At 40.6% G+C, this 27,969-nt stretch overlaps 1 protein-coding gene across 26 annotated transcripts in view; it reads right to left on the bottom strand.

The window, feature by feature from the left end:
- RBFOX1 (RNA binding fox-1 homolog 1) overlaps positions 1 to 27,969 on the bottom strand; it is a 1,225,669-nt gene that overhangs the window by 761,424 nt on the left and 436,276 nt on the right. For all 26 annotated transcript variants that reach the window (XM_078381447.1, XM_078381445.1, XM_078381443.1 and 23 more), the window contains one exon: positions 14 to 76. In XM_078381447.1, coding sequence (XP_078237573.1) covers positions 14 to 76 — 63 coding nt within the window. The remainder of the gene's footprint in view (positions 1 to 13; positions 77 to 27,969) is intronic.

The following is a 27,969-nucleotide window of genomic DNA, read 5'->3' as shown; positions in this document are numbered from 1 at the left end:
CAGATAAACTTACAGAACGAATACTCTTCTCCAGAAAACTGTAGGTTCCACTTATATGGGGTTTCTGTGCAGTTTCCTAAAAATAAAACATAGAATACATTGTTATTTTCTCCCCATAGCATTGCGTAAAGATGGAGGGGAAATACACTTGAGTTCCAATTTTTTTAATAAGAATTTACTGTCCTTCACAAAAATCATTCACCTTTGGAATGCAAGGAATTTGAGATTCAAACACATGCGCACACACACACACACACACACACCACAACAAAACAAAAATCCACAACAGACTGTCAAAGAAATGGCCATCTGAAGATCTAGGCCTCATGTTCTCAAGTCTTAAAGGTCCAAGTTGGAACCCCTACCTACTTATCCATATGAGTTCAGAAATTATGGTTCCCGTCTCTTTCTCTGAGAGGATCCTCATATTTAACACTTGAGTGGTGAAGTAAATACAAACTTCTCCTGTCCATGGTGACACAGTGGTCCCTATTAAAACTGGCTTCTGCACTGGGGGGGGGGGGAGGGAGAGGATAATTTCAGCTCAAGATACTTTTTTTAAAAAAATTATTATTATTCAATATAAACTTAAATAATTTCCCCAAATTTACCATTTTCTTCATATTTAAGATGTGAAAAATGGCTTTTTGCGAAAAGTACATACAATGTGGAAGACATGGGTTCTTGAGCAGGACCTTTACCCTTTGAGAAAGATATGGAACAAGATTGATTCGTTTTTTCTGAATTTTGCAGAGGCGAGTCTTTGAACCAGGATGTCCAATTTTTTGTAACACACAACATTGGGTGCTCCCTCCACCTCCTGCTGTCAGTTAGTTCTGAAAGCTTCCCATTCCCAATACTTAAAAAATGAACTAAAGTATTTGTTGCTGAACTTTGTGGTACAATTCTCATCTTTAAAAATGCACCGAATGGCATATTTTAGCATAAAATGTGTAAAAAAATTAGTTATGTGCCCCATTTGCTTCTGTTACTAAGTTTCTATTTGCTGTAATCAAGATACAGGCAATTTTAATCCTTAACTTATTGCGGCAAATTTTTTTCCTTGTATACATTAGATAGATAGATAGATAGATAGATAGATAGATAGATAGATAGATAGATAGATAGATAGATAGATAGATAGATAGATAGATAGATAGATAGATAGATAGACAGACAGACAGACAGACAGACAGACAGACAGACAGACAGACAGACAGACAGACAGACAGACAGATAGATAGATAGATAGATAGATAGATAGATAGATAGATAGATAGATAGATAGATAGATAGATAGATAGATAGATAGATAGATAGATAGATATGTCTTGACTCCGAAGGGGTTGGACTTCATGACCTTAGGGGTGCCTTCACAGTGCTATGAGTCTATGAGTTTTGCAGACTCAGTAACCATGACAATAAATACCATGTATATACAAAAGTGTGTGTTTTCAGAAAAAATGACTATAAAAAGGCATAGTAAGGTAAGTCATCACATGAGAATCATAGAGTTTGAAAGACTGATGAGGGAGCAGGATGGAATAGATGTAGGAAGGAATGCAAGCGAATCCAGATCCATCTATCCCTAAAAATGAATGGTTTTACAACTCAGTTCAGTTTTTCCTCAAGCAAGATTACACAACATCCGTCTTCATGATCAAGGTCATCAGAGTGAAAATTCAAAACCACTGAGGCACGACGGGAAATTCTCCATTTTTCCTCTTTCTCTCCCTCCCTCTCTTCTGAAACTCACAGGTGTCAAAGAACAGCGCTCAGCGGAGCAGCAGATTCAGGCTCAGATTCAGAAGTGTGTTTCCTCTAGAGTAGAGGTTCCCAACCTTGGGTCCCCAGGTGTTCTTGGACTAAAACTCCCAGAAGCCTTCCATCAGTAGCTGAGCTGGCTGGGACTTCTGGGAGTTGTAGTCCAAGAACATCTGGGCACCCAAGTTGGGAACCATTGCTCTAGATCCCGCTGCTTCCACCAGAACAGATAAGAACCTTTGCCTCCCGGAGCTTTCCATGGTCCTGAAACATCTTCTCGGAACAGATTTAGGGAGCCATGGTGGCTGCCTTTTGGTGAGGAAGGAAATTTAATGTGCTACAGGAAACTAAAGTCCACTAAAGTCTAGATCCACCAGCCCCAGAAGCTTCTTCTACAGTGTTGCCTCGCAAGATGATGTTAATTCGTTCTGCGAAAATCGCTGTCTTGTGAAAACATCATCTTGCGAAACGAAAAAGCCCATTGAAATGCATTGAAACTGGTTCAATGCATTCCAATGGGCTGAAAACTCACCATCCAGCGAAGATCCTCCATAGGAGCGGCCATTTTCGGTGCCTGTAAAGCGGGGAATCCGTCCTGAAAACACAGCGGGGAGCCATTTTGCACAGCGGGTGGTCATTTCAGAACTGCCGATCAGCTGTTTCAAAATCATCGTTTAGCAAAAAATCGGTTCCCGAAACAGGGAACTCATCATCGTTAAGCAAATTTTCCCCATAGGAACTTTGTCAAGCGGTTTCATAATTTAACGAGGCAATCGTTAAGTGAGGCACCACTGTATCTCGGTCTTTGAACTGGAAGGCAGGGGACTTTAATAGGATATACCATTCCCCCCTTCTTTTCATTGTGTCAGAAGTAAGTTTGCACCAATGGAGATTTCACAGCTCCAAATGGGCGATGATGGGAGGCTCAGAAGATTTAATACTAATTAGATGTCAAAGCCGGATGCAGAATTAACTCCATCACATTTAATCTGTCTGCTTATAAAAGCAGTCCAATTTTAAATAGCTCCAAACAGTCAGCTGGTCACTTGAAGCCCCAGTTCCTAGAAACAATTAGACAATGTTATCAGCAGCTGAAAGTTGAATTATCCTCTCTTTATAGAAAAGGATGTGGTGGGGAGGGAGGAGGAATTGTGAGCAGGGCTATAATTAGGCAAAATGGAATATTACCTCTATTCCGAGGCTTCGTTTTTGTTGTTATTTGGCCTCCGTTTAATTTCCTGTCAGGCTTACAAGATATTTCTAATGTTTGGGCTGCAGAATAACTTCTGATTAAAAATAATCTTCCCAATTACAGTTCAGCATGAGCCCCGGGCACCACATGTCCCTCGCACTAACCTCTGAGCCTCCGATGGCGGTAATTGTGTCTGGAGCAGCCCCTACCCGTAAATGAAAACCCAGGGGGCCGATTCAGGCAACCTGCTTCTGGAGCTGGCATCCCCTCCCCTCCCCGGTATCTCTTAATTTACACCGTCTGTCAAAAAGAGGCACCTTCCTCTGTAATGAAAAGAAATCCTCAGAAGCAGTGGGTCAAATGAGCAAGGGGGAAAAAATTATGTTGGCAAGGAAGGGAGGCTGGCATGGAAGAAGGACGAAAGAGATGGGACAAGAATAAAAGAGTTTATATTTAAATGTGCTACAGATGCAAGGATGTTGAAAGGCTATCTTGGCACGTTTCTTGATAATTCCAGTTGCTTCCAAACAAATAGGAAGAACTGTTAACGACTTTTTCAGGCAATAATTTTTTCTTCCCTCCCCCTTTCCCCCCCACCCATTAAAGCCTGATTTAAATCTAAGAGTTCAAAGCCTAAGAGCAGCTTGCAAAAAAGAAACAAAAAGAAGATGCAAGCTTAAGTCACGTCTTTTTCTTATTTCTCTTTCTACAGCCAACTCAAATGACGAAGAGAAATAGCAGCAGCAACAACTAACGCTGCAGAAGAACCTGGCTATATTTGGGAAAGGCAAGCTCACCTATTTCCCTTCTTGCAATCTAGTAAATGAGCCAATGGCACATTAAACTCCTCTTCCAAGTTCCCTGTACCTCATCTGGCAAGCATGACCCTCTTCAGTCTCCTCCTCACTAGGGCATGTCCATCTGAAGGTTTTCAAAACATAAGAAGCGAGGAGACAAAAAAGTCTCTCTACGTTTGTGTGCAGTCTGGCCAGGCCCATTTTCTCCTTCCATCCACAGAGCTGGTGAACCGTATAACCGCCGGAGAGCTCAGTGGCTTAGGCCTCTTGCTGGGGAGTCAAAAAATGGGAGTTCAATTCCTCGCTCTGCCTCCTTGACACTTAAACCTCTTTTGGTGTGTAAAAAGTTATAAGCCCCATTTGGAAATGCACACTTATACTATAACATGCAATTCTTCTTCTCTCCTCCCCCCCCCCTTTAAAAACACCCCTCCCTGAATCTTGACATGTCTTCCGAGGGCTGCATGGCTCTCTGGCTGATGCGCATCACACAAAAGCAAAAAAACAAGGAAGCAAAACACAAGTGCATTGTCTTCACAATTGAACTGTTCAAAGTATCATGGAACTTAGGTCTTATTAAAACACTTTTTAAAGGAGAATATTCATGCATAGAAAGCAGCACTCTTATCCCACCCCCTCCTTATAAGCAGAGGGCAGTAACTTTGAAGAACTGCCCTATCTGGGGTGTCCTATTAGGGACAGGGTGGCGCTGCGGGCTAAACCGCAGAAGCCTGTGCTGCAGGGTCAGAAGACCAAGCAGTCGTAAGATCGAATCCACGCGACGGAGTGAGCGCCCGTCGCTTGTCCCAACCTAGCGGTTCGAAAGCATGCAAATGCAAGTAGATAAATAGGGACCACCTCGGTGGGAAGGTAACAGCGTTCCGTGTCTAAGTCGCACTGGCCATGTGACCACGGAAGATTGTCTTCGGACAAAAATGCTGGCTCTATGGCTTGGAGACGGGGATGAGCATCGCCCCCTAGAGTCAAACACGACTGGACAAAAAATGTCAAGGGGAACCTTTACCTTTACCTTTAACCCCCATAGGGAGGCCTCATAGATAGTGGAGGCCAGTCCTGTTCAGACTCACGGCTGTTTACATGTTTTTTTTTTTTTAAGTGTGCTGCTTATATACCTCCCCGTAGCACTTAAAGCACTCTCTGGGTGATTTACAATTGAACCTGGGTCATGAGCAGAGTTTTGGCTGCAGTCCTGCGGTTTAATCACTAAATTGCAAAACTGCATGTAGGACGGTGGTCAAAGTAATGACAGAGGAACAGAGATGAAATATTCTTATTTCCGCAAATATGTCTTCCCCTCACTGGTTAAAACCTGAATGAGACTTTAGTTGGAATAAACAAAATGAGCAAAGTAAAATGCACCCACATCTCTATCCTGTCAGCAAATCTTGCAGAACTCAATAAAGGTAATAACGTGATTAAATTATTCACATAACTCAGAGGTTCAGTCTCCTGGTTCTGAAATTTTAATAATCTCTAGGGTCATCTAGAAGTATTGTGTCTATGTGTACACAACTGCAAAAGTAAAACACTTTAAAAAGGAGAGAAGCGTTACTTTCTAACTAGCTTTCAATTTAGCGCTATTATGTGTCAGAAATATGGCAAAGATAAGCTTTAGAAAGTAACAATTGTTTTGTTCATCCATCAGTGCTTTATATCAACCCCTATTTTTCAGTGCAACATTTCTTTCCCATTTCTATTATCAAGATTAATAACCCAACAATGCACAAAAGCATAAACTGGATGAGGAATGGTGGGGGAGACTATGATTTACTTCCTCTGATTACAGTTTTATTTACACTGCTGAAAATGTTCTATTTTTCTGCTTTGTAATTCAGCACTTTCCCCCATAAAGGAACATTAAAGCAAATCACCCCTTCTGTTTAACTATTACATGCTGAACTGTGCTAACCTTGCATAAGAAGCACAAGCCCTCAAAATGTGCATACAAATTTAAATTGCAAATGAAAATGGTAAGTCAACACTATCTGCACAATCACATACACGTTTAATATCATACATGCATAGAACAGAATGTATTATAAATGTCTGTGATGCACGCATATTGATCATAGCAGTTTAATAGCAGGACATGGCAGGATGGCTACCTCCAACATGGACTGGTTATTTCAATAGTCATATTATTATACAGGGATGTTGGCCATAATCTGTGGTGGATCTAACACAGCAGCAAGAAACAACTCTGAGATATGCCCTACCATGATGGCCAAGAAGATAATGGATTGACACTTTAAGGACAAACCAGAGCCATTGGCAAATCCCGCTTCTGAAGCCCACCTGGTCAACCACAGAGATGCCAGTGGCAACTAAGCATTACTGATGATACAGTGATATACCCTTGAGGCAGTCTAGTTTCTGAAATACAATCTTGCATGCACCTCCTTTAACGATGGGTGCCTGTGCCACCTCTTACTTCTCCCTTTTCTTAGCAGCTTTTCCTCTCTTTTTTTTCCTTTGTGAAGACAGAGGTGCAGAGATGCAGCTCAACAATATATATTTGAAAGAAAGAATCCAAGAAATGAAAGGGCAAAAAAAATATATATTCTGCCTCTTGTAACCAAGAAACATCTAGAGCAGGGGGTCCCAACCTGGGGTATGTGTACCTCCAGGGGTATGAATCAGGACTCCAAGGGTACATGAAAAATAAACTTAAATAATGGCGGGGAAAGGCACATGGATCCACAATGTGAAGTCACATGAAAAAGAAAGTACACCTTCTTTGAATTCTATCATTTTTAAGTATCATGACATAATAAAAACTGTTTGGTCCTGAGCAGGTCCAGAAATTAGTTAAAGACAACTGCAAATGGACAACAACACATCACACATATTAAACCATGTCGTAATTTATGTTACAAATAAATGAAGCCAACATGGAGAAGCCTGCTCCTTTCCTTTCAACAACAGTTTGTATGGGACAAAAAAAAATCCTTACTGATTTTAACCCTTTTGCTGGCATGCTTGTACGATGAGGAAGTGGCTTGAAGACGTGAGGGTGGATTCCCCCACCCCACCCCCTGCCCCTAATAATATGAAGGGTACAACAGATGGAAATAGGCTGCCAAGGGTTACACAAGTGAAAAAAGGTTGGGAAGACTGAGTTTAGAGTGATCTTTTTTTCCCTTTCCAAGAAAGAGTTAGACTGAGGAGATCTCCCTATGCTTTTCTCCGCAATGACAACAAAAAAAGGGAATAACTAAATTCCAACCTTTTCAACCTGTACATGATTTTCGAGGGCAAAACAAGTGTCTCAGAGTGTCATCCAAACTGGCCAACATGGCTGAGGATCACCTGGGCTGATATTAATTCGGGAGAGGCCACGCTGAATCGAACCCTTCTCAACCTAGGAAACTGAAAAATAACTAGGTCTGCCCTCAACCAGTCTCTCTGACCTGTACCTTTAGGAAAGGTGCCTAATAGATCCTAACATGAGGAGTGAACTTCCTAAGTTTCAGATAGATACAATCAGAATTCTCCACATTAGGCAATACATATCTTTATACGATCTAAAGTAGGATTAGTCAAAGACCTGTAGAAACATCCTTTATTTTAATTTAGCTATTTTCAAAGGCAATATGAGTATTGCAGATTTTTTCCCCCCATCCAGACTGTTCCTAGGCAGAGCAGATGCATGGTTATTAAGCTAGTGCCTACAGGAATTTTAATTACCATCTATTTTCATCTTTTCTTTTCTTTCTTTTTTTTTAATAATAAAAAAAATAGTAACAGTCAATGGAATTATTCTCTTCCTAAATGTATAAGGATAAATTGCATCGTTCCCAGATTTTTCGATGGAAACTTTAAGAGAAAGATCAAATCAGCTGCCAAAAAGTGATCAATAGTTGCCTTCTCTCTCTCACACACACACACACACTCTGGAAGGAAGGCAGGATAGAAATGAAGAAAACCCTTAAAATAAATAAACACAAGCCTGATTGTGTCTCTGGCACAACTGAGTGTGCAATGTGCCAGTGGAGGTGCTTTGGAGGTAGCACTTCTGCCTTGGCGGTAGCACAAGCTACTGCAGGCCCAGCTTCAAGTTGTGTGTGTGGTTGCACACTACGGTTTTGGCCCCTGTGTTTCTCAACTGGGAAACTGTTTTACAGGGGAGGGGAACGGCACTGGTTTAAAACAACTCACATTCCTTGGAAACTCTACTAGGGTCATCATAAGTTGGAAGATGGCACATAAACTATGATTACAAGCCAACGTGTGGCTTCCATCTGAGACAAAGTGATTGAAAACTGGGTTACAAGGCATCAAATTTTGATGGAACTAGTGATTTTCCCACTACCACCAAGAAAATTTCCATAGAGCCCAATACTACTAAGACGGCAAGGAGTGGAAGGCAGCCCTTAATGATGCAAATTAATTATTTGCATCAATTAATTATGATGATGTAAATTGGGATTGCAGTTTCATCTCAATCAAATGTTTAACTTTATGCCAGTAGCATAACTAAAAAAAAGAGATGCAGATCAAATTATGGAGATTTGTTGAATGGGTTTTTAAAACAATAATAATTCCAGTAGTTCATACTTTTGGACTGTCATTTTTTTTCTCCTTCATTCTCAGAAAGCTCCACATGTAAAAAGTCAGATGCCTCTGAATAATTCAAACACCTTCTGCAGTAACTTATTTCAGCAATTCCTTTGAAGCAAGGCAACGAGAGAGCATTTATTATAAGAAGCCAGAAGAGCCCATAAAATTAATATTTTGATACACTCCACCTGCCTGGATGTTTACTCGTACAACATTAGCTTGATAAAAATAAATAAATTAATAACACACTTCTGACAACTTTGTATCCCACATTTAGAGAAGATGCTTCAATTTATGAAATTGCTTTCCCTGATTTATTGTTGCATCAATGCTTATATTACACATTATGTTAACATGCTATCAATGTAATTAGTTGTTTCATGGTGGAAATCACTGTTTTTAATCAAGCCAAGTTTTTCACTTCACAGAAAATGTATTGCTTGCATTTCAGCAGAATAAAAACATCCTTTCATGACTTCATGAGAGAGACCTTCATCTCTCTTATATCTGGCTGTCAACATACTGATATGAGTTTATTTGTTGACTGCTTATGTATATGCCACGTAATCAGAACTTGAAATGTACAGAAGGGAGTTGGGAATCCTATGAAATCCCGACCGTACCCTTAAGTATCATCTGTGTGTCTGCACAGTTAACTGTAAGAGTAGGTAGGGATGTGTATGAAGAGTAAGGGATGTTCACGAAATTCTCTGGTTTCATCCATTATTTATTATTTATTTATTTCATTTTTATACCACCCATCTGGCCAAAGGCCACTCTGGGCGGTTGACAACATGTATAACCAACAGGCTTAAAATACAGATTTTTTAAAAAAGAAATAGAAACAATAAAATGCAAATTAAACAATAGCATCAAAATATTAAAAAATACATTTACATAGAACATTAGTAACATCAGCGGTGAGTAGTAGAGACATGGTTCATATTATTCAACCTACAAGGCCTTGTAATTAGCAAAGGCAATGTCAACATGTGCTACCTCACCTAGACTTACCTGGTCTCTCTGAGCTTGGCTACAACCCTCATTGTAGTTGGTAGAGAAATGGATTCTCATTTTGAAAGCCACAGCATGCATGGAGCCATGCACACACACACACACATACACACACACAAAGAGAGAGAGAGAGAGAGAGAGAGAGAGAGAGAGAGAGAGAGAGAGAGAACAAGTACAGGACCATCTGATTATTTTAAAAAGAGGAAACAATGCTCTTCAATGGACCTACTCTTCCAAAGTCCACATGGTAAGGCAGCAGCCACTTTCACTTTGCACAGTTTAGATTATTTGCATTAAATCATTACATGCGATAAAGTGTTATTTTGTTCAATTCTGCTTAAATTGTACAAAGTGGTTCTTATTATCTCTTGCCGAGAGCACCCTAAAATACTTCACCATTTCCTGGAGCATTTGCATATCCTTGCCTGCTGGGTTAAATCATTTTATGTAAAACACCCTCGTCATTCGAGGGTACAAATGTTGGACAAATGTTGGACAAGCAAGGATTTAGACTACTAATGAAGAGTGACTGACAGAAGCATATCTCACAGATGAATACGTATTGGAATAGGGACCAAGAGAATCAGGATGAGAGGTGCTAGTGGGAAGTTTTGAGAGGTGTAAGCTTGAAAGGATCAAACAGAGAGCATCAGATGAAGAGGGTAACAGGAACTGTGAGATGACAGAGAGATTGGCTATATGGGTGGTGGAAGCATTCTTCAGCTACGTCTGCAAGAAAAGACAGAGAAAAGAAATTGTGGCTCAAGTTCTCAGTGTGGATGCAAAAATAGTAATCAATGACAAAGAAAGGGAGCAAGTGTCCAATTCCCACGGTAGCCCAGTCTTTTCCCAACAGAAAATCTATGAGCCCCCAGGCAAATGTGAAGCAGAAGTGAAGGGGACAAGACTGGAACTTGCAACTGATAAATGAAGAGTCAAGGGATACAGGTAATGGTAAAGGTAAAGTTTCCCCTTGACATTTTAGTCAGTCGTGTTTGACTCTAGGGGGCAGTGCTCATCCCCGTCTCCAAGCCGTAGAGCCAGCGTTTGTCCGAAGACAATTTCCATTGTCACGTGGCCAGTGCGACTTAGACACGGAACGCTGTTTACCTTCCCACTGTGGTGGTACCTATTTATCTACTCGCATTTGCATGCTTTCGAACTGCTAGGTTGGCGAGGAGCTAGGACAAAGTGACGGGAGCTCACTCCGTCATGTGGATTCGATCTTACAACTGCTGGTCTTCTGACCCTGCAGCACAAGCTTCTGTGGCTTAGCCCACAGCGCCACCACGTCCCTATCCAAGGGATACAGAAATAAGTGCAAAGTTCTACACCAAAGGGCAGGAAAAAGCACAGTTACAAGATGGGGAATACTTGGCTCAACAATGCTACCTGTGAGAAGGATTTTGGAAAAATCGTACACCACAAGCAGAATGTGTGTCAATAGTGTGATGATGGCTGCAATAAAAAGGCCAGTACTGTGTTAGGATGCATTAACGGAAGGATAGTCTCCAGATTGCATGAAGTACTCGTTTCCCTTAATTCGGCACTAGTTATACTTTGATTTCAGTCCCTGCATTGAGCGGGGGGTTGGGCTTGATGGTACTATAGGTCTCTTCCTACTTCGTTATTCTAGGATTCTATAATTATGTAATAGGGCTTTTCAAACTGAGATGTCTCGGAAATACTTTAACCAGAACCAAGTCCCCATAGTCTGTTTCCAGGACTGAGTGTGGATTCAAATCCAGATATCCTGAATCCGAGTTGGTCACTCTATCCACTACTATTACTGCAGGCTGTTTTATAGCTTGTAATAAAACCAGTTGGTTCATTTTTCAGGAGAATTATATGTTTCATCTAGCTACATACACCTCTGGTCCAAATGATCTGTAACTGAGCTAATTCAAAGCTTCTCAAGGTTCTATTAAGATGCAGCAATAATTCAAATTCAACCAATTAATGGGTCTGTGGTTAAATTAGGGGGGGATCAAAACCCAGAAATCGCAATATATGAAGGAAGAATTAAAACATACATTGAAGTCATGAGAAATTTACTTTTAGTTAAGGGGTCTATTCTTCTGCGTTTACCCTTGCTAATCACAGCTGAGCAACAGAGGGGGTTCATTAAATGGAACGTAGCAGAAAGTGAAGGACACAAACCAGGAGTGTCACAGAACTGCTACTTTAAGCACAGAGGGTTTTGAAACTGGTCATACTTTGTTGGCACATTTGAGGTTAGTTTTATGGCCAAAGAAATGAAAAGCACCTGACATTTGTAAGAAAATATGTATTTTGCATAGATCTGCTCTACTGGAAACCATATTAAAATTTGTTGTTGTTTAGTTGTTAAGTCGTGGCTAACTCTTCGTGACCCCATGGACCAGAGCACGCCAGGCCCTCCTGTCTTCCACTGCCTCCCAGAGTTGGGTCAAAGTCACATTGGTCGCTTCGATGACATTGTCCAACCATCTCGTCCTCTGTCGTCCCCTTCTCCTCTTGCCTTCACTCTTTCCCAACATCAGGGTCTTTTCCAGGGAGTCTTTTCTTCTCATGAGATGGCCCAAGTATTGGAGCCTCAGCTTCAGGATCTGTCCTTCCAGTGAGCACTCAGGCTTGATTTCCTTCAGAACGGATAGGTTTGTTCTCCTTGCATTCCAGGGGACTCTCAAGAGCCTCCTCCAGTGCCACTATATTAAAATAGGTGTGCTTTAAAATCAATTCCAGCTTTGGCAGACTGTTAACCACGTCTGTTGCCAAGGATATTTTCCCCCTCATACAGCATATAAAATTCCTATATTTTTGAATGATTAGGGTGGTTTATACTGAGAGAAAGCATGGGGATAATTATTAGCCTGTTATGCAACACATTTGGAATCTCTCAGAAGAATTATGGTAATCAGAATTCACACAGAGTTTATTTTTGTGACTGTTTCAAACAAGTAAACTGTTCAGGGAAGGAAGACTACAGTGATTCTATTATACATCGCCCCAAAACATTTGGATGATATTCCATACTGCATTTCCCACACTTTGACCGAAATTTGCTAGACAAGCATTTGAAAGAGTTTTCTATTCAAGAAAGGATAACTGGTCAGTACAGTCAAACTCTGGCAAAATCCGAGTAAAGTCCACATGTCCTCATTTGGGACAAGCCAAATTTGCAGAAGGACCGCATAGAAGAGCAATAGGAAAAACCTCTATCTGAAAAGAACATCAAGAATTACGATTGACTACAGATTGAACATCGGAGTTGTCGGGGTGGCTCAGGTCACAAATTTATTTAGCTGTTTTGTTTGAGTGTTTGCTTAACCATAATGGATTTTAACTATGGGAGTATTGCTTTTAAAAGGCAGGTGGGGAGAAGAAGCTGAACGCTGATCCATGTGAAAGAGGAAAGACAGACAGAGGTAGAAAGAGACTGAAATCAAAGACCCCTATATTAATGAAGTTGTTAAAAAAGTGTGCTGCTTATATACCACCCCATGATGCTTAAAGCACTCTCTGGGTGGTTTGAAGTTAATTATGCAGGAAACACATTGTCCCCCAACCCCAGCAAGTTGGGTACTCATTTAATGACCTCGGAAAGATGGAAGGCTGATTCAACCTTAAGCCGGCTACTTAGGATTGAACTCGGACGATGAGCAGAGTTTTGGCTGCAGTGTTGCAGTTAAACCACCACTGGGCCACAAAGCTTCTTCGTATGAACAATAGATGGCAGGCAATCATTTTAAAACGAGACACAGTAAACATTTCAGCAGGACTGATTCATTCATTTTATTTGATTTTCTTTGGTCACTCTTCGATTTCTTAATAATAGGTAAACAAGTAACAGGAATATACACACATCCAGATACACATATCCAGTATCTATCTATCTATCTATCTATCTATCTATCTATCTATCTATCTATCTATCTATCTATCTATCTATCTATCTATCTATCTATCTATCTATCTATCTATCTATCTATCTATCTATCTATCTATCTATCTATCTATCTATCTATCTATCTATCTATCTATCTATCTATCTATCTATCTATCTATCTATCTATCTATCTATCTATCTATCTATCTATCTGCCTGCCTGCCTGCCTGCCTGCCTGCCTGCCTGCCTGCCTGCCTGCCTGCCTGCCTGCCTGCCTGCCTGCCTGCCTGCCTGCCTGCCTGCCTACCTATCATCTGTCTGTCTGTCTGTCTGTCTGTCTGTCTATCTATCTAGCTAGCTAGCTAGCTAGCTAGCTTGCTATCTAGCTATCATATAATATAAACAGACACAACTACACACCAGTCCTAACATTTTGTTTTGATACAATGCCCAGGAATTCTGTTGGAAATTTACACATGAAGGGTACCAACTGTGAAAACTGCCGCAGTTACCTGACAAGCTGCTGGTCACAAAGGATGACAAGATTGGTTGTATATCCAGATTACGCAGCAAGACAAATGGCTGGGTGTGACTGGCAACCACACTGAATCAATGCAGCAGCTTCTGCCATTGGACTTCATAAGTCTAAATACTGAATAGGGTACCAACTCCTTTTTTTTAACAAAAGCGGCATAAAATAAAGGCAGATGCTCGCATTCATTCCATGCCCTTCCGCCTTCTTTTTTTAAAAAAATCCTTATTTCTGTCTATCCACCACCAAGACAAAATATTTGCCATTCAGTGGTATACAAGCATGAGTCATGTTTGATCTGGGGAAGAAGATTGGGTCCCTTCTGCTAGAGCCATGGCCCTTCCCTGTTCCTACTGAGAACCTCCAAACACCCAAAGCCCGCCATGAGAGCAAAATCCAACTCCCCCTTAAGTTTCATTTTCCTCCATGATGGGGCAGGCAGCATATTGCATGTGGTGAACAGGGAAACGATTTCCCCTTCTAGGCCAACTCCACTATACATCCTCTCTCAACCCCTTATTCTCTGTCACAGGCATAGATTCTGGTTTCCCACACATGGACTTCGCAATACTTAAATCTATATGTATTGCATCCATATTGCTGGACTAAAATTTGGGCTGCAATAAACTTAACATAATCTACCGCTAGTCTAAAATGGCATTATCTTTTTCTTAGTGTGAAATTAATTGGTTCACTGGAGAAAATAAATCACTGGGGGAAGAAAGAAAATTGATTTTTACAACACCTTTCACTTGTTTTACTCTTTGTAGTATTAAGTATGTTAGATTCCAGTGGTGTTTATGAGCATTATAAAACATTTAAATCTTGATGCATTAGGGCACTTGAATAGCTCCAAGGCATTAGTAAGAGAATTATATTAGGATTAGCCTTGCCATCAGTCTTTGTCTCTGGTACACTGCTAAAGAAATGGCTGTTTTATCCTCATTGAGGCCCTAAACAGGCCTTCATTATCCAACAAGGAAAAAAAAAGAGACTAGGATGAATTAAAACAGCAAGAGTCTTTGCCACGTCCACTGAAAGGCACTTACTACCAGGGTCTGCTCTTGGAAAGAGTGAAAGTCAAGTGTTATCTATCTACAGACCATTACATCTATGGGATTTCTTCTTGGTTCATGTTTGGAAAAACGCAGTGGCATTTCCAGAGAGGAAGGATCAGGCAAGAGAGTAAAACCATCCTATAAGTGAAGCAACTGTACCATCTCAAGTGAGGAAAACAAGATTTCCTGACCAACCATGGTATTTTGATTGCCAAGATTAAACAATATCGTTGTCATTTAGTCGTGTTCGACTCTTCGTGACCCCATGGACCAGAGCATGCCAGGCCCTCCTGTCTTCCACTGCCTCCCGGAGTTGGGTCAAATTCACACAAAAAACAACAACCCCAAAGTGTGGTTATTATAAGATATATAAAAACCAATAGCACAGCAGTATTCCTAAATTCAATAGATGCCTGTGTATGTGTGTATAAAGACATATATACCTTCTTCCATTTGTGTACATTCATCTAATCAAAAATTGATGGCAGAGCATATGAGTTCATTCACATTACTCTATGCATTTTAAGCACCTAACTTTTCCAGGAAGTCTGTGTTGACACAATGCAAGGTTGTTAAGATGTTAAGACCAAAGTCTTAAGACTGAAGCAATTTTAATATTAATGGAGTCTTTATGAGAGTTCAAGAACAAAGTCACAGAATCCTTCTGTTTTGAGGAATGAGAGTTAACAACTGCAAATTAGAGACAAACCTAAATTTATATCACAACTTTTACCCCCTCAGGACATGCTTGTTCTTTCTTTCTTTCTTTCTTTCTTTCTTTCTTTCTTTCTTTCTTTCTTTCTTTCTTTCTTTCTTTCTTTCTTTCTTTCTTTCTTTCTTTCTTTCTTTCTTCTGTTTAAATGTCACACACCACAGAACCTAAGCAACAGCCTAAAAACTTGGGCTAAGGCCAAAGAGGTAACTAACTTCCTAAATAATTGTTGTTCTCTGCAGTAAACAAACTTATACACAGACCTTTTCTAGATAGCATTTCCACAGGACTACTAATCAAAGCTTATATACCATCCCATAGTGCATAAAGCACACTCTGGGAGGTTTGCAATATTTAATTATGCATGTCCCACCACAGGCAAGCTGGGTTCTCAATTTACTGACCTCAGAAGGACGGAAGGCTGAGTGAACTTCTAGCCAGCCACCTAGTCTTGAACCCAGGCCATGAGCAGAGTTTTGGCTACAGTACTGTGGTTTAACCACTGTGCTGTAAGGTTCATTCCTCTTTGCTCACCGTACAAAGAGGCCCTGGGAGCAGTGACAATGAATAGAAGGGGATAGAAGAATTATATCGCAAACTCTTTTTTTCGCAGCATTTACACAAAGAATGACTTACAGTTTAGTACATCTACAATCCAAGGCAGACCTTTCAACGTCACAGTCATCCAGGTTTATGCACCAACCACTGATGCGGAAGAGGCTGAAACTGACCAAGTCTATGAAGACTTGCAACACCTTCTAGAACTGACACCAAAGAAAGATGTTCTTGTCATTCTAGGGGACTGGAATGCTAAAGCAGGGAGTCACGAGATAAAAGGAACAACAGGGAAGTTTGGCCTTGGAATCCAAAACGAAGAAGGGCAAAGGCTAATAGAGTTTTGTCAAGAGAACAAGCTGGTCATCACAAACACTCTTTTCCAACAACACAAGAGGCGACTCTACACATGGACATCACCAGATGGATATCAATGGTGATATCCATGTTTATAGAATTTCCTCCACAGAGAAGCTCACCTGATAACAACGTTTTGCACCCAAGCAAACCTGTTTTTATTTTCCCAATATTATTGATACACTGTTATTTCGGGACATTCGTTCTAATTTTGTTGTAGAATGTTTTTGTAGACCTTTGCTGAATGTTGATGTAGGACCGGATGTAACTATATGCACAAGAAATACTTTCCCCAAGAGGGGAAGTATTTTACAAGACTCTTATCCTAAAACATTCCAGTGGCTTGAAGGAAATTCCTAAATAAAGACACATAGTTATGTGTTTGAATCCTGTTGTTTGAAGTGTGCATGTATACATATGTGGACAGAGAGAAAGAATGAAGACTTTAATGTATCTTATATTATGTAGCATGAAACCTAACCTACAGCCTGTCATATCCAGGACAAGGATTTCTATTATAAAAAAGAAGAAAGGATGAAGCCGTTCTACAAACCAGGGGCACCTTTTTAAAAAAAACACGCTTCAAATTGTAGTCTTTTGTTACTTTGAGATATTGACTACAAAGCTCAGTGCCGACTGACAGCCATGTCAATGTCATGGAACAAAGGACACATTCAGCCATCTGAACAAAATCCTTCTAGGAGCCATTAACTTGCTTATCTGCCGTTCATTAAGAGCAAAAAAATTTCAAGACTAGCCAGAAACTCACTGGCAGTTTACCTATGTGTAAGAGAAGTCACATAAATTGTGGTGGGAAATTAAGGAGATGTTGGTTTCAGCCTTGGGCATGCATGAATCATGCACTAGGTGGGCTCCCAGGAACGCAACCAGAAACATATCAGAAATAAGCAATTTAGCACCATGACGGACATAACTTCCCTCGTTACCCATGGTATCCTGGTCAATAAGAACAATGTCCCCTGTTAGTAGGAGATAGATTTCCTGTTACTTCTTTTCAGTCTAGGAAAAAGAATTAAAAAGTATAGAACTGAAAACCAGATGTACCATGAGTCACAGTAAGATATTAGGAATGAGGTACACTTGCCAATGACTATGCTGCAAGTCAGTCAATCGATTGCAAAACCCATCAATTAATGTTATCATTGTGAGTATAATGATACTTCCATGGCAAGTCAACATTTCAGCTAAAAACTCCCTGTATCATCCTCAATCAACTCACCAACTGGCTTATCAACAATTCTTGTTTCATGGCACACAACCCAAGAAGAAGAAGCAATGGGATACAGCTTCAAAAAGTTCCTAGAACCCACCGTCCTCCAGGAGTCATAGGTCGTGCAGACAAATTAAGGCCCCACCACCTTGACAGGTGTGTCTGGTGGGGACACAGAAGGGCCTTCTCTGTGGTTGCTCCCAGAATCTGGAACTCCCTCCCACAGGAGCCAGACTGGCCCCATCTTTGTTGTCCTTCCACAAGCAGGCAAAACCCCATTCTCTTCAGGCAAGGCTTCCGTGAGTGACTAGCTGCCTCTCTCTCTCTCTCTCTCTGCGTGTGTGTCTGCGAGTGTGTGTTTAATGGATTGCTGTACCTTACTACAGTGGTGCCTCGCAAAATGATTGTAATTCATTCCACAAGTAGTGCCGTCTTGCGAAATTTTCATCTTGCAAAAAGCGGTTTCCCGTAGGAATGCATTGCAATGCATTCCTATGGGAACCCCACAGGACGAATGAATTTTTTTTCATCTTGCGAGCCATCGGTCTTGGAAAAAAATCATCTTGCAAAGCACGGCCATAGAAGAAGCCGTCTTGCGAGGCAACACAGCGATCGCAAGAATGATTCGTCTTGCAGGTTTTTCATCCCGCGAGGCATTCGTCTTGCGAGGCACCACTGTACTTTGAATTTGTTTTCGGTGACACTTCTGTTTTTTAGTATGGTATTTGTTTGATGCCTTTCAAGGTTTATATACTGTTATGAGCTTTAGTATTGTCTTTTAATGGGGTAAGCTGGCACAGGTAGTCTTTTAAGAAAAAAGATGGTGTAAAAATTTTTTTAATCAATCAATCAATCACTGGATGCGGGCAAAGAAGAATAGGTATGGCTTTGCAGACACCCAACAGGGGAAGTCAAGTTGGACCTTGACTGATACGAGCACGTGACACATCCATTTTTACATTTAGTAATCCTTGCTGGTGGCTGTGCTACAACCTCTCACCTTTCTGTGCTCTATTTTATTTTATGGCTTTGTTCCTTATTACTGTCTCTGCATTTTGATGGATGGTTTTTAATTTGGTTCTGGTTTCCTCTGCTATGTTTATCTACAGTGTTTCGTAAAATTATTGTGTCACGTCCTTTTAATCGATAGGAGTTAATTTTGTTAGCCACTGCGATTACAATTTATAGAGGGGGGGAAAGGGGCACATAGATATGGTGAAATGAATATTATGTAAAATTCAAAATAATGGCTTTTCCTATTAAAATCGGCACTCTTGTGATTAATCAATTAACACTTCAGTTGATTAACCATCCATTTAAGTCTGCCTAAGTAAAACTGAGGTAGAAACCACAGCAGCACACAGAAAGTCACAACCCCTTCGTGCTTGATTCCAATTAGCCACCTTCACCAGACGCAAGCCCATCTCATCTCCCTCCTGATGATGGGAAAGTTATCGCCTTGACGCCCAACTCGGAGAACTTTTCAAACTGCCCTCTTGCTGACAACACTTGTGTGCCACCAGTTCAACAAACTCAGCTCAGTGAGGATAACAGACTTATCAGGGCTAACTCAGAAATGGGATGCTTTCAACTGACAACACACCACAAGGAGGACAGGACTGTTCTTTGATAAGGAAGGAAAGTTCCACCAAGACTGGAAGAGCAAATGTTTGTAGTGTTGTCCAGTCTTACCTTGGGGAAGAGCACCTCATTTCGTTGCACCCACTTGTGAGCGCAATGACAAATAAATTTCTTATGTCTTATGTCTTATGTCTCTTATCTCCACCTTCCTTCCTTCTTCTTCTTCAGACAGGGGAATGGCTCATTTGTACCCCTATCATATTTGTCCCCTATATGTTAAAAAAAAAACCCCATATATAGGATTTTTCTTTTAATATTTTCAGGCGGTGGAGAAGTGAATCCGCAGATAGGGATCCCGTGGATAAGAGAGTCCTACTGTAGTTTTGCATACTCCTTTGGAAATTCTAGAACTACCTCATCCTGAGTCAGAACCTTGATCAATGTGTTGTCTATTCGACCGGCATGCTAACTACCCTAACTCATTTACTCCAAAAGGAATAAAACATATGTCTCAAATGGCATGCTTTTATTTTCTTTGGAACAATGGTTCCCAGCGTTAGGTCCCCATATGTTTTTGGACTACAACTCCTAGAAATCCTGGCTAGCGCAGTTAGTAGTGAAGGCTTCCAGGTTTTTTTTTAAATGAAAGAACATCTGGTGATCCAGTTGGGAACCATTCCACTAGAGCAGTGGTGTCGAACTGTGGCCCTCCAGATGTTCTTGGCCTTCAACTCCCAGAAATCCTGGCCAGCAGAGGTGGTGGTGAAGGCTTCTGGGAGTTGAAGTCCAAGAACATCTGGAGGGCCACAGTTCAACACCACTGCACTAGAGGTATTAATGTTTCACCCTTCTTTCCATATTGATTCTGTTTTGCCCATATCTTTTAACCTAGAGCTGAAGGTATGCTCTGATTCAACACAACCACAACAAAAGCACAAAAATTCGCCTTCCTCTTTGCTCCATATACGCTCCCGCCCTTAAACCCATCCTGACTAGACGCACACCCCACCCGAATTTTCAGGCAGAGGTCTTCTACCCTTCCACCTCAGATCCTTTCACCAAACACATCCGGGATTCAATGTTGGGTGTGAGGCGACCCGTCTAAAATAGACGCCATGGCTCCCTGTCTTTGCCATCACTCTTGAAACAATGGGTCTGCGTTTAAACCCTTCTCTTGACCATGGGGCTTCTTTGCACATGGCCATTGGATATAAAGAACGAAGCACTTGCTAGCTTTTGCTATTGACTGGCGTGTTCGGCGAGTACATTTTAATTAGCCACAAAGCTCTTCAGTTGTTTGACTACTGCCGTTAGTTGTTTACATTGTTACGCTACAGCTTCCGTGCCAGAATATTGTCACATTTGTTATCATCCCAGGAGCTGCGTGTACATGCTTCTCTTGATACACTGTCTTTGCCATATAGTTCAAAGTAGCACGATCAGCATTTTACGTTTTTTAAGAGTCTGAAAGTGTTGATTAATCGCAATGTTTGCTCCTAAACATAATTATCTTGGAAGCGTGCAGGGTGAGAAGATCAGGGGCTCCGTGATTTATATGGTTTAAGATCCATAATAGGAGCTGTTACTTTTTTGTCACTTAAAATATTTAGGGCAAAAGGAAAATCAATAGCACCGCCATAAATATAATTAATCATGTTATTTAAATACACTGTGCCTACAATAACTCTCCATAATTTTTCGCAGGGCTCTCCCAGTTTTGAATCTGTCCCTCCCCTCCCCTGAAAATCTCACCTTCACAGGAACATCTACATAAGCGCTGTCCTCCGAGCAAAAAAGAAGGATTTCCAGGATCCAAAGGGATTATTTGGTTAAATCATACATTGATTCCGGTTCTGTTTTGAAAAGCAGACTCCCCTGCTCTCGCTACCTTCCATGTCAAAATAGTTCAGCACCTGAGACTCATCCTACTTAGGTCCCAGCGCATGACTCTAATTCAATGAGTCTTTTGACCCAACAGTGTACTTTCCAAGCCTACAATAAGGATATGAAAACACTTGCAAAATTCGTACTCTCTCTCAATTCTGCTCATTTATTGTCCACTGCTAACCCCGGTGAGGAATTTCACTGATGTTCTATATTTCTTGCCTTCTTCAGAGAGTGAGAAAGAGGAGGGAATTGTTTTCTTTAAGAGTTCTGTATTCCTGGGCAGAACCCCTTTCCCTCAATCAGCAAAGCTTGCAAACCCTGCCGCTGATTATTTTTTAAATGGTAATAGAAATGCTTGTCAAGTGGGCAGCATTTTCAGCTTTTCTCCAGAGGTTGGTTTGGGTTGGTTTGTTCACATACTTTTCTTCTGTTCTTATTAATTTGATTAATTTCAGCCCATTGGTCATGTTGCCTAATAAGTATTTGATTGATCAATTTGTATTGCTAATGGGCCCAACTGGATCACCCTTAGCTAGGATGTTTCGGTGAAGAAGATAAGGTGGACATGGTTGAGCTCACAGAAGCATATCTATGGATGAAGGGCCTGGCCGGAGACGTCAGTGCAATGGCTGCAGCATTCATGCACAGAATGTGGCTCACAGTGGAGTTATCATCTGGAGCTGTGTGGCTCTGAGTAAGGGAAGCTTAAGATGACTTGGGAAGATGTACGTAGCTTAAGGGAAAGGCTGGGTACTCTGCTGGCCCGCCCTTTACACGGGATCTTTGCCCTATTAAAGCATAGATTGTAGTGGTTGTTGTGGGTTTTTCGGGCTCTTTGGCCGTGTTCTTAAGGTTGTTCTTCCTAATGTTTCACCACTCTCTGTGGCCGGCATCTTCAGAGGACAGAAAACTGTGCTCTGGTCACAGAGTGCTGTCCTCTGAAGATGCCGGCCACAGAGACTGGTGAAACATTAGGAAGAACAACCTTAAGAACACGGCCAAAGAGCCCGAAAAACCCACAACAACCATTAGATCCCGGCCGTGAAAGCCTTCGCGAATACATAGATTGTAGGCTTGTGAAATCAGGTAGAAGCCATTAGACAAAGCAACCCCACTGCTGATAATATCCTCAATTCAGGTGAGGACATTGTTAATGTCCTTATACGTTACCTCTCTATTCCTGTAACCATCAGCCAAACTCCATGCTAAGGAGGCGGATTCTAGGTGAAACATTTACACCCTTGAGTTCTCCTTGCTTGTTGTGAAGGGGGGGGGTGAAGGAAGAAATAAGAGAGAACAATATGAACACTTTGCCATCTCTCAGACAAGCTTCCAGCTTGATGGTAGCAGAGATCTTTTCTTCTTCTTTTTGTGAAAATCTTAACCAGAACGGGCAGGGCTCAAGAGTAGTGACCTGGGTCAAATCACACAACAGAACAAGAGGGAACAGAAGTACAGTTCACTCGGAAAAAAAAGTTCTCTATGGAAGTAATGTTGTGAAGACTTAAAGAAAAGAACAAAAACTTCAAAAGCCAGGAGACTAATCATTTAGACTCATTACTAAGGGTTGAAGCGACATAAAGTTCTGTACCGGGGGGAGCAATGAGCAATCTGTAGCGTTCAGGTTCTAGCTTTACCTCCTCTCTTTTATAATTCTCCTTGCTTGGATCATAAAGAACTTTGAATGCTATTTTGTAATTGAATTCCATTCCTTTAAACACACATCTTTAGAGCTTCTTAAAAAGGTAGAGTATTTTTAACCACACTCAACAGAGGAATGCATTCTAAAGAGACTACTGTGTCTAAGACTCTGTTCCTTTGCACTGAAGCTTTTCCTAGTTCAGATTAATGTAGACCAACATATTTTTTCCCTATGACCTTACCTGTACCTCAGGTACTACAGAAAAGGTGGGAAAGGTACAGTGCTTGGACATGGCTTAATTTCAATTGCATCATGAAACTCAAAAGGAGAATTTGGCCAGGTCACTCTGTTTCCCTCTGATCTATTCCATCGGATTTTGAATTGGTGGTAAAAAAGGAGAACATGCATGCTGACTTCACAAGAGGGAAGGTGTTTCAAAACTGCCTTTTCCATTTGGCTACGGGGGACAGTACATAAACCCTTTCTGGAAAAATACCAACTAGATAGTTTTTAATATTCCTCTGGGTTGACAGAGTTCATACCTTCATACAGTGTTTTACAATTTAGGGATGTTTATCCTTACTTGCTCATTCTTATGCAAGAAACAGGAACCCTCAGAATCTTGTGAATTCTCTCAGAATGTCAAGATACCCTTTTAAAACAAGAACGAATAATTCTGACATTATTCTTCCCATCCCTATTCAGAATATTTTATTGACACTTGAGCCACAAATGTTTGCAACTTTACACACTTCAATAATGTTCTGTATTCTTGGAATTTGACGTCTGTGGTTGGATTTCATGAAGAAAAATGAAAATGTTATCGGCAAATTTCTGGTTAACAGCCTAATTTCAATGAGAAAACATTGAAGTATGTGTGAATATTTTTTTTTTTAAAAAATAGATTTATAGGTAAACCCTGGAGAACGCCTCGTCTTAGTCACACACAATTTGAAAGTGAAACTATACATTTGGCAGTGTCCATCTGGGTGACAGAACAGCTGCAAATGCAGATAACGGAAGATGGCATTAATGTCTTGAAGGAAGACTAATTAGTTTTCTTCTCCCCTAGCTTAAGCAAAAGAGGAAGCAACAAACTTAGGGTCCCCCCCAGGGTGGCCACAGGAAGAGATTTTACCCTTGGTAAAGAGAAAATTGTTTTAGTCACACTATGCAGTGTCTCAAATAGAGCAATTAATGAGTCAGTGGACCATGCCAATATTTTTTTTTGCCATTGTTTTAAGAGATGGGTTCACAGAGAGTTTAAGGGCCAGGTGAAAAAAGATGGCTTTAGTCATTTAATCCAAAATTTGCCCTATTAGGGTTCATGTAAAGATTGCACAATTTTGAGAAGGCGAATTTCTGCTAATAAACCCAACTGTGAAACCAAGATTTCTCCCAGCGCCACCCCAACTAGCCATTATTACTCACAACAATCTACAGAAATCTTAAGCAAACACCAGCAGGATTCTGGCCAGAGATGAGATGACATTTCATATGTTAAAATGGTTGATGGGAGTACATAATCAGGGACGAGGGTTCAAATCCCAGGACTCAATGTCAAATCAGTCAAATTGGGTCTCTGGACTTGGTTCCAAAGACTTGCCCACCTCCCTGCTATGCGGGATATCAAAAACTATTTTTTCTACACTGCCAAAATGGCAGGAAAGCTTGTTAAGTTGCCCCCAATTAATCACAAAGCTAATGAAAGATAATAAAAATCACCTACTCAGAACTAGGTTTCTCTGAGTGCTAGTGGGAAGCTTCTTCCAGGTAAATGTTTATAGGATTCTAGCCTTAGCTTTCTAATTACAAAGGATTGTCATTGGCATCTTAGAACTGCAGAGGTGGGAGTGACTCTATCCATTCTTTTTCCCCTCTTCCTCCGAATAAAATGAGCATCTAATATACATTTCCATTTTAATGTGTCTCTTTTAACATTGGATAATGTTTTTAATAAAGCCTCATGTGTAACACTCTCCCACTCTCTCTCTCTCTGTCTCTCTTTCTTTCCCACATACCCATCCTGCCAGCCAGAAAATGCTAGGATCCCCCCGGAGAGTCGTTATGCGTGTTGCCAACCTGAAAACATTCTGCGCACGTCCAGAGCCATAATTCAAAAAGAAGGTGGGAGGAGGAATGGAAACATGTCTCCGAGAACACAGAGAAAGTAAAGAATCTTTACAGAGCCATATTTCATTTCAGACCCTTAATTCCACAAATAAGCTCTTAAAATCCTCCTAGCTGGCCTCCTGGCCTGCGGTAAGACCTCCCTAGAGTAACGTTCTACACAATCCGCAGAACAATCTTAGTTTCTGAAGAAATAATGATTTGCCTGCAACTTTTTTTATCTGAGTGCTGCAAATTATTCATCTCTTCTTTGCTCATTGAATGCGTAGGTCTTTCAATTAACTGTTAAGGACTAGGTGGGAATATGAACTTCAGTGCTAACAATATGCACACTATATCAGTTAGTCCACTTACTTTAATAATAAATTACAAAGGTTAGTAGTGCACTTGAGATTCTGAATCTAACTTCCTCTCTTTTTCCTTAAATAAATCACAGATTTCTTAAATCTCTCCCTGTGTTCTTTCTTAGACTGAATTACAGAAATACTACCTGTGTAGAAAAACTTCTAAATGTGCAATGCCTATTGCTTTCTTCACTGTAAAGTGGAATGAGTCACAGCACAAATGAGTTATCTGCTATTGAGGTTTTAATAGAATTAGAACTTAACAACTCGCAAATCATGTCTGCACACTTTCCAGCCCTGATACACTGTGGTAGAACTGTGAGATCTGTACAAAAGACAGACTTACTCATCCATCCATCCATCCATCCATCCATCCATCCATCCATCCATCCATCCATCCATCCATCCATCCATCCATCCATCCATTGACTAACCCATCCATCCATCCATCCATCCATCCATCCATCCATCCATCCATCCATCCATCCATCCATCCATCCATCCATCCATCCATCCATCCATCCATCCATCCATCCATCATCACATTTCCATTCTACAGCTAATGTACCCTGTCCTTTACAAGAACCTTGCAAACATCCCTTGTTCACCAGATGCATCTCTCTCTCGAACAACGCTGGGGTCAGGGGTGCCAGACTCCTGTGTAATTCAAAATCTATTTATACCTCTTACACCTCCCAAAACATAACTGCAAAGCAGAAAGAGTTATTAACCTACACATACACAAAACTGTACATCTGATAGAGAGTTCTCTTCATGCTTTAATTGTTTCAACTTCATTAACCACCACAGAAGGGTCATAGATCATGAGGTGGGAGAGGAATATAATAAACAGAATGACAGCTGTTAAAAAGCCCTCTTACATTAAGTGCTAAGTACCCACACTTAGCCAAATTCAATCTGGCAGAAGAAACCAGTGTAGTCTATAGCTTGGTTGCTGCATTTTTAAAATGTTGTGTTTTCATTATGAATAATATGCAGGGCTTTCTCCTACCTCTCCCAAATCCATTGACATTTACACCTAAGTTTTTAAAAGATAAGGTCCGTTTTTTATTTGCTCTAAAATAAGTACACCGGAATTCTGTGTCGGTATGAATGACACTAGGGTCTCTAATATTTATTGCTTCTGAAATTGCCATTTCATAGGAATACACCTAAAGGACAACTTCTTTGTTGTTTAGTCATTAAGTTATGTCCAATTCTTCATGACTCCATGGACTAGAGCACACCAGATCCTCCTGTCTTCCACTGGCGTGCTCTGGTCCATGGGGTCACGAAGAGTCGAACACAACTTAACAACTAAACAACAAAAACACATGCTATAACAAGCAGACTTCTTCCAAAACCAGAGGGAGCAACCATTCAAAATTATGTTATACATACAGCCTAGCTCAACCCTCAGCTAGATCAATGACTACGTAAACTATTGTTCTTTTCAGCTACCCTCTCCAAATAATGCAGTAGAATTTTCACCTCTTCTTTTCACTTCTTACAACTCCTGCATTTTCCCTAGATAGAAAATAAATAATTTTGCACTAAAACAGAGATGACTAATGAATTTATCGTAAACTAATTATGAAGCTGATTAAAAATAAATAAATAAGAGCCTTCCTGTGAACACAGACAGACAGACAGACAGACAAGTAGGTAGGTAGGTAGGTAGGTAGGTAGGTAGGTAGGTAGGTAGGTAGGTAGGTAGGTAGGTAGGTAGGTAGGTAGGTAGGTAGGTAGGTAGGTAGGTAGGTAGGTAGGTAGGTAGGTAGGTAGGTAGGTGGGAGAGAGGGAGAGAGGGAGAGAGGGAGAGAGGGAGAGAGGGAGAGTTTGTTTAATTAGATAGACAGATAGTAAATCCATTTTTGCTGCAATTGATTAAAATCACGCTGATGGGAAGGATTCTTTATAGAGAAAAGGCCTAAACTAAAGCCCTTCTGTCACACCATTAGTTTTGCACTGCTTTTTCTCTTAACAACTTTGATAACCCAGAGCAGGTTCTATTCAGCATATATTTTTTTTCAAACTTGCTTCTACATCTTCCTCTCAAGTCTCACACAAAGATTCTGAACATTTGACCGAGGTGACCTCAGTGCCAGCATGGGAACATGTTAACAGTAAAACTTAAAAGGAAAAAGAACAGAGCTATTCTTGCGCGCACACACACACACACACACACACACACACACACACACACACACACACACACACACACATACACACACGATATGAGAAAGGAATGAAGAAAAATAGAGATGAAAAATGAATCTTACCGAAAATGTGCATGATAGAATAACTCCATGAAACGTTTGCCGCTAAAAGAGCTAAAAAAAAAAAAGAACTATTCTAAAACTGCTTGGATTAACTGGCAATAAATAACATAGATAGAAAAAGACAAGATCTATCAACTTAATTTATCTATCTATATATAACAAAATCTTATGCTTCTCCCTGAGGAGGAGGGGGCCTAAAATTAATATAATATTTCCCTGTTGGTTCATAACATATTCATTTAGGAATTTTCTAATCCTAAATTTTATTCCTGGTTATCTTAAATTAACAATATACAATGAGATATAGATATAGGGAATCCAAACGTAGGCGGAAGTTTGAGAAAAGGGCACAGAGAAAACCACTGCACTGCAGGCTTGCACCAGAGCATATCCCAAAGGCAAATCTCAGGAAATTTATAAACAGCTATGGATACCTTACAAT

The sequence above is a fragment of the Pogona vitticeps genome, chromosome 13 (assembly GCF_051106095.1).
Source record: "Pogona vitticeps strain Pit_001003342236 chromosome 13, PviZW2.1, whole genome shotgun sequence".
Taxonomy (NCBI): domain Eukaryota; kingdom Metazoa; phylum Chordata; class Lepidosauria; order Squamata; family Agamidae; genus Pogona; species Pogona vitticeps.
The sequence above is the reverse complement of the archived record's forward strand: the minus strand, read 5'-3'. Positions and strand labels throughout refer to the sequence as shown.